The sequence below is a fragment of the Salvelinus sp. IW2-2015 genome, unplaced genomic scaffold (assembly GCF_002910315.2).
Source record: "Salvelinus sp. IW2-2015 unplaced genomic scaffold, ASM291031v2 Un_scaffold6314, whole genome shotgun sequence".
Lineage (NCBI taxonomy): Eukaryota > Metazoa > Chordata > Actinopteri > Salmoniformes > Salmonidae > Salvelinus > Salvelinus sp. IW2-2015.
The window spans coordinates 13,374-21,107 of NW_019947577.1; the positions used below are offsets into that span (position 1 = coordinate 13,374).

Sequence of the window (7,734 nt, forward strand, 5' to 3'; positions counted from 1 at the left end):
CCAGGTTCGGCAGTTGTAAATGAAGAACTTGGTTTCTCACTAGCCTACTCCTGGTTAAATAAAAGGGTTAGGGTTGTAAATGAGAAGTTGTTCTCGACTAGGCTACTGGTTAAATATAAAGGGTTAGGGTTGTAAATGGGAACTTGTTCTCAACTGGCCGACCTGGTTAAATAAAGGTGTTTCTCAACTAGCCCGACCTGGTTAAATCAAGGTGTTCTCAACTCGCCGACCCTGGTTAAATAAAAGGTGTTTCTCAACTAGCCGACTGGTTAAATAAAGGTGTTCTCAACTGGGCGAGCCCTGGGTTAAAATAAAGGTGTTTTTTTTTTTGTTTTTTTTTTTTTTTTTTTTTTTTTTTTTTTTTGTTTTTTTTTTTTTTTTTTTTTTTTTTTTTTTTTTTTTTTTTTTTTTTTTTTTTTTTTTTTTTTTTTTTTTTTTTTTTTTTTTTTTTCTCAACTGCCGACCTGGTTAAATAAAGGGTTAGGGTTGTAGAATGAGAAACTTGTTTCTCAACTACCGACCTGGTTTAAATAAAGGGTTAGGGTTTGTAAATTGAGAACTTGTTTCAACTGGCCGCCGCCCTGGTTAAATAAAGGGTTTGAGGGTTTGTAAATGAGAACTTGTTCTCAACTAGGCCGAACGCTGGTTAAATAAAAGGTGTTCTCGAACTGAGCCGACCTGGTTAAATAAAGGTGTTCTCGATTGCTAGCGCGAGCCTGGTTAATAAAGGTGTTCTCAACTAGCCGACTGGTTAAATAAAGGTGATCTGGTGCTAGCCTGGTTAAGTAAAGGTGATCTGGCCGACGCTGGTGTAAAGTAAAGGTGATCTGGGCTCGACCTGGTTAAATAAAGGTGGATCTGGCCGACTCTGGTTAAATAAGGTGAATCTGGCCCGAGCCTGGTTAAAATAAAGGTGATCTGGCCGGACCTGGTTAAATAAAGGTGATCTGGTCTACCTGGTTTTAAAGGTAAAGGTGATCTGGTCTAGCCTGGTTAAATAAAGGTGATCTGGTTACCTGGTTTAAATAAAGGTGATCTGGCCGACCGCTGGTTTAGAATAAAGGTGATCGTGTCTCCCTGGGTTAAATAAATGGTGATCTGTCTACCTGGTTAAATAAAGGTGCTCTGGTCTAAGCCTGGTTAAATAAAGGTGATCGCGTCTACCTGGTTAAATAAGGTGATCTTGGTGCGTCCTGGTTAAATAAAGGTGATCTGGTCTGCGCCTGGTTAATAAAGGTGATCTGGTCTATGCCTGGTTCAATTAAAGGTGATCTGGTCTACCTGGGTTAATAGAAGGGTGATCTGGTCTACCTGGTTAAATTAAGAGTGATCTGTCTACTGGGGTTAAATAAAGGGTGATTCTGGTCTACGGCTGGTTAAATAAAGGTGATCCTTTGGGTACTACCTGTTTATAATAAAGGTGAGCTGGTCTACTGTTAATAAAGGTGATCTGGTCTACCTGGTTCAAATTAAAGGTGATCTGGTCTACCTGGTTAAATGAAAGGTGATCTGGTCTACCTGGTTAAATAAGGTGATCTGGCTACCTGGTTAAATAAAGGGATGCGTGGTTTATAAAGGTGATCTGGTCTACCTGGTTAAATAAAGGTGATCTGGTCTAGCTGGTAAATAAAAGGTGATCTGGTTACCTGGTTGAAATAAGGTGATCTGGTCTACCTGGTTAAATAAAGGTGATCTGGTCTACTGTTAAATAAAGGTGATCTGGTCTACCTGGTTAAATAGAAGGTGATCTGGTCTACCTGGTTAAATAAAGGTGATCTGGTCTAACCTGGTTAAATAAAGGTGATCTGGTCTTAACCGGTGGTTTAAATAAAGGTGATCTGGTCTAGCCTGGTTAAATAAGGTGATCTGGTCTACACTGGTTCGTAGAAGGTGATCTGGTCTACCGCTTATCCTGGTTAAGATAAAGGTGATGCTGGTCTAAGTATTAAACTTACCGTGGTTAAATAAAGGTGAATCTGGTCTATCCTGGTTTTAAATAAGGGGGGGAGACAGAGAAAAAGTGGGGGGGAGACAGAGAAAAAGAGAGAGCGAGTTAGAAAGAGGGTGGAACTTTTATCTTCAGGACTAGAGGTTGAATCTGGCCTCAGTAGGTCATTAGGTGGTCTTTGGTGCATTTTGACCCTTCCATGTCTCTGTACCTGACTGTGGTGCATTTGGGTTCAGGCTCCAGGCTGGTGAGCCGGACGTAGGGCCGGCGGTTAATCTCACAGTGAAGCCGGTCCAATAGGAACCTCAGAAACTCCTGAGCATCCTGTTGACTGAAAGGAAGTAGAGATGTTCTCACTGCTTTACATTACTTTCGCACGTGCACACACACGTGCACACACACGTGCACACACACGTGCACACACACGTGCACACACGTGCACACACACGTGCACACACACGTGCACACACACGTGCACACACACGGCCTGCTCTATTCTTTTGGGAGCCCTAGACGAGATTTGGTCTTTAAAATATATTTTTGTTTTAAAGTTAATTTCCTTTAATTCTACACATTTTTCCATTGGGCAGAGAGAACATCTAGCAATTTTATAACTAATTATATGCAAATCTAATAATTTTGCCATGGGGTGAAGAAATGTCAGTTTTTCAGATAAATTTCCTGACGTTTTACACATTTTGCCATTTTGTGTGGAGAATAGTTTTTTTTAATTGTACACATTTTTCCATGACTTAAGCCATGTCATTATGATATCTGAGTGAAAGTGACTAACCAAATCAAATGAGGGCCCCTCTGAAGGTCAGGCCCCCTGGGCACGTGCTCTTCATGCCCGGGCGGTAATTCGGTAATGATTACTACTAGTTTAGATAGCTGGCCGCTAGCTAACAATTAGCTAACATGGGCTAATTGAGTGACTGTCAGAAGAAGAGAACTGATGATGCACAGCTACATTTTGAAATTACACCTTGTATTACTCAAAATGCTGAACAGTATGTTATGACTAGACTGAATCACTTATGCCCAGGACCGGCCCTGCACACACCTACCTGTATCCGCTGAAGTAAGGTACGGCGTCTTTGAAGACGCTGTAGAACTTCCCAGGATTCACTTCTGTGTTATAATTTTCTTCGTTCACATCCCAGAGACCCAACAGCACCTGGGAGAACGCTGGGTGGGAGAGGTTAGAGGTCAGAGAACAGAAACGCTGGGTGGGAGAGGTTAGAGGTCAGAAAACAGAAACGCTGGAAGAGAAGAGAAAGACAAAAGGAAGATAGTATTTCGCCCGTTCTCACCCTCCATGAGGTGTGGCTCCTCTCTACTGCACATCTCCTGTCTGTAGGCTTTGACCAGACAGTAGTCCCTCAGACCTCTGGTGTGAGATAGACACTGTACCACCGCATTCAGAAAACACTGAGAGAGAGAGAGACAGAGAGAGAGAGAGACAGAGAGAGAGAGAGACAGAGAGAGAGAGAGACAGAGAGAGAGAGACAGAGAGAGAGAGAGAGAGAGAGAGAGAGAGCAGAGAGAGGAAGAGAGGAGAGAGAGAGAGGAGAGAGAGAGAACGAGGGCAGAGACGAGACGAGAGAGGACAGAGAAGAGAGAGAACAGAGAGAGAAGAAGAAGAGAGAGACAGAAGAGAGCAGACAGAGAGAGAGAGACAGAGACAGAGACAGAAGACAGACAGAGAGACAGAGAGAGACAAGAGAGAGAGCGAGAGAGAGAGAGAGAGACGAGAGAGAGAGAGAGAGAGAGAGAGAGAGAAGAGAGAGAGCGAGAGAGACGAGAGAGAGAGAGAAGAGGAGAGAGAGAGAGAAAGAGAGAGAGCAAGGAGAGAAGAGACAGAGAGAGAGAGAAGAGACAGGACAAGAACAGAGGACAGAGAGACAGAGGACAGTAGGGAGAGAGAGAGCAGAGGGAGTAGAGAGAGAGAGAGAGGAAGAGGGAGAGAGAGAGGAGTACAGGAAGGGAAGAATAGAGGAAGTAAGGGACGAGAGAGAGATGGGAGAGCAGGAGTAGGATGAGAGAGAGAGAGGAAGTAGGAGAGATGAGAGGAACGAGGGAGAGAGAGAGAAGAAACAGAGACAGAGAGACAGAGAGACAGAGAGACAGAGAGATGAAATCATGAGTTTTTACTCACCAGAGTAACACAGTGTGGTCAAAGACTTAGTAACATAAAACCTCTTAAGGATCGGACCCTTTTTTTACATTTTCACCTAAAATGACCCAAATCTAACTGCCTGTAGCTCAGGCCCTGAAGCAAGAATATGCATATTCTTGATACCATTTAAAAGGAAACACTTTGAAGTTTGTGGAAATGTGGGAGATGTAGGAGAATATAATACATTAGATCTACTGTAGGCCGTCATTGTAAATAAGAATTTGTCCTTAACTGACTTGCCTAGTTAAATGAAGGTAAAATTAAAATTTTAAAAATTAAAAAGAATATGGTCAAATATAATAAACATGAGTTTTCAAAAAAAAAAAAAAATCTTCCATCATCTTTGAAATGCAGGAGAAAGGCCATAATATAATATTGCAGTTTAGGTGCAATTTAGATTTTGGCCACTAGATGGCAGCAGTGTGTGTGTGCACAGTTTCAGATTGATTCAGTGAAGCGTTGCAATGCTGCACAGTATTTTGTATCAAGTCTGCTCAAATGTGCCGAATTGGTCAATTGATATATTTTCAAGTACATAACTATAGAGTTTAAGTTTACACACTCCCAGGAATGTCATACATGATGGATCATTAGCTTATACACTAACTTTCACACATCTAGATATCCGGGCGGGGTGGGTGTGGAGACAGAGACAGCAGTAGGGTCAAACTGTAGACCCCAGTTCCTACATTTCAATATATCCAATGAACAAATGGATTTGATCAAACTAAACTATGCTACATTTTATCTCTGGGACCATCAGGATGACAAATCAGAGCCAGATTACTGAATGTAAGTACATTATTTACCTTCAGAGGGGAATGTATCAAACCAGTTGCCGTGACACATTTGTTTTGTTGTTGTGCACTCTCCTCAAACAATAGAATTTGTATTTTTTTCACTGAAATAGCTACTGTAAATTGGACACTGCAGTTAGATTAACAAGAATTTAAGCTTTCTGCCCATATAAGACATGTCTATGTCCTGGAAAGTTGGCTGTTACTTATAGCATCATTCTAGTCACATTAGTGCACGTAAGCATAATTCGTCCCGGTATAGGGACACCGATCCCGTAGAGGTATTAACGTTAGTTGTAGTCACCATCTGGTTACCTAAACTACAAACATAGTTATGTTTTTGGGTTATTACATACAGTATTTATTAACTTTTTCTGGATATTGTCTAAACTACCCACAATGCACTTTTTCTAAATGTCATATGGAGAATCTACTCTGTGCTACCGAGTTCGTATGCTAGCTAGTTAGCTAGCTCAAGCTAGCATGTAATTACATCCCAGACCTGCAAGTGTTAGCGGTGGTGAGCTAAAATCTACCAATCACGAGGAAGTGCGACGTAAACAGATGGGGCACGTGCAGCCATGCAGCAACCCTCATGCTCTTCATGGACTTTGTGGGTGTGTTATCTAGTGGGGACCCGTTGGCAGACTCTGATACCTTCCTGCTCAAATTGAAGTGTAGTAGCTCGTCTGTTCTCCTTTTTGTTTAGTCAACTTTTTCGGCATGTTTCTCTGTGAAGGAAGCTACGGGAGTTATGCAACTTTTACACCTTTGCTTAGTGACGCTAGTTGACTGACATCTGGAATCTATCTATATTGGATTTCCCCGACTCTTCCTTGGCCAGGTGAAGCACCTACCTCCCCCTGGCTTTGGTAGCTAACTCAGCCTGCACTCTATTAAAAGTTTGACTTTGCTTTTGATCTGCGGTTACAGTATGTTTTAGTTGTGTTGAGTTTGTGGTGGTTGGCTAGGCTGGCTAGGCTAGGCTAATAGCCAGCTGGCTAAATAGCTGACATTAGCTGAATACAACCTTACCGTGAAATGCTTACTTACAAGCCTTTAACCAACAATGCAATTCAAGAAATAGTGTTAAGAAAATATTTACTAAATAAACTAAAGTTTAAAAAAATGAATCAAAGTGTAACAAGAAAATAGCATAACAATAACAAGGCTCTATACAAGGGGTACCGGTAGCGAGTCAATGTGCAGGGGTACAGGTTAGTAATGAGGCTATATACAAGGGGTACCGGTAGCGAGACAATGTGCAGGGGTACAGGTTAGTCAAGGTCATTTGTAAAGTGACTATGCATAGATAATAAACAGCGAGTAGCAGCAGTGTAAAAACAAAGGGGGAGGGGCATTTGATTAATTGTTCAGCAGTCTGATGGCTTGGGGGTAGAAGCTGTTGAGGAGCGTTTTGGTCCTAGACTTGGCACTCCGGTACCACTTGCTGTGCGGTAGCAGAGAAAACAGTCCGTGACTGAAGTTTTGACAATTTTTTGACAATTTTTTGGTATTCTACCTCAGGTGAACAATACCTCGAAGACTTCTTTAATATTAGACATTGTGCACCAGCAGTTATTGACAAATAGACACCCCCGCCCCTCATCTTACCAGACGTAGCTGCTCTGTCCTGCCGATAAACAGAGAAGCCAGCCAGCTCTATATTATCCGTGTCGTCGTTTAGCCACGAGTCGGTGAAACATAAGATATTACAGTTTTTAACGTCCCGTTGGTAGGATAGTCTTAATCGTTGATCGTCCAGTTTGTTTTCCAATGATTGCACGTTGGCCAATAATACGGAGAGAGTAGTTGTGGTTCGCCTTCTTCTCTGCAAATTCTAACAAGGAACCCTACCCTTCTCCCCCGTCTTTTCTTCACGCGGTGAACGGGATTTGGGACTTGTTTCGACAAAGCAGTATATCCTTCGCATCGGACTCATTAAAGAAAAAATATTTTGTCCAGTTCGAGGTGAGTAATCGCTGTTCTGATGTCCAAAAGCTCTTTTCGGGTCATAAGAGACGGTGGCAGAAACATTATGTACAAAATAAATTACAAACAATGCGAAAAAACAAACAAAATGGCAGCCCTCCCCCTCTGGCGCCATTATCAGTAAGGGTCAGTGCTAACATAACATTAGCAAGCTGGTAGGGCTAACGTTAACAGGCTAGTTGGCTAGCAACCTTGCACGTTTTGTAACAATACATGTAAGTATTCGCTAGTAAGTTGGCTGAAAATCTAATTGAAACCAATAGTCATGAGTGCAAAGGATTGTTTAATTTGAACTTATACATTTGAAGTTATTTCTGTTTGAGTTTACGTTACACCTGCCAGATCCTCCATATTACATCATATCTGGCATTCTGATCGGATTTAAGTAATAACTTTAAAAAAAAGTAAAAGTGAGGTGTAACTTTGCATTGGGTTTTTTGATGCGTATACTAATGCAGATTCCTATGTTACATGTGATTAAGTTTATGCTACCTACCCTTTAACCTTACGATTTCCCAAAATTCCCCCACCCTGACACACACGTGAAACACAAGGACTTACCGTGTTTCCTACGTTACGAAGGCCGACTCTTCCACTCCCAACCTTGAGCTTTTCTTTCTGTGGAGGAGATTCAGATGAAGTCAGAGCTGAGCTGAGGGGGACAGTCAGAGCTGAAGGGGACAGCCAGAGCTGAAGGGGACAGTCAGAGCTGAAGGGGACAGTCAGAGCTGAGCTGAAGGGGACAGTCAGAGCTGAGCTGAAGGGGACAGCAGAGACTGAAAGGACAGCAGAGCTGAAGGCAAGCAGAGCAGAGTGGA

At 42.3% G+C, this 7,734-nt stretch overlaps 1 protein-coding gene across 1 annotated transcript in view; it reads right to left on the bottom strand.

Moving 5' to 3' along the window:
* The window catches only part of LOC112078811 (ubiquitin carboxyl-terminal hydrolase 21), a gene marked incomplete at both ends in the record, with an annotated part of 10,675 nt that extends 3,002 nt beyond the window's left edge, over positions 1-7,673 (bottom strand). Inside the window, 4 exon segments of the mRNA XM_024144934.2 lie at positions 2,160-2,279; positions 3,016-3,136; positions 3,262-3,379; positions 7,478-7,673. Coding sequence (XP_024000702.2) covers positions 2,160-2,279; positions 3,016-3,136; positions 3,262-3,379; positions 7,478-7,673 — 555 coding nt within the window.
* Positions 7,674-7,734: the final 61 nt, after the last annotated feature.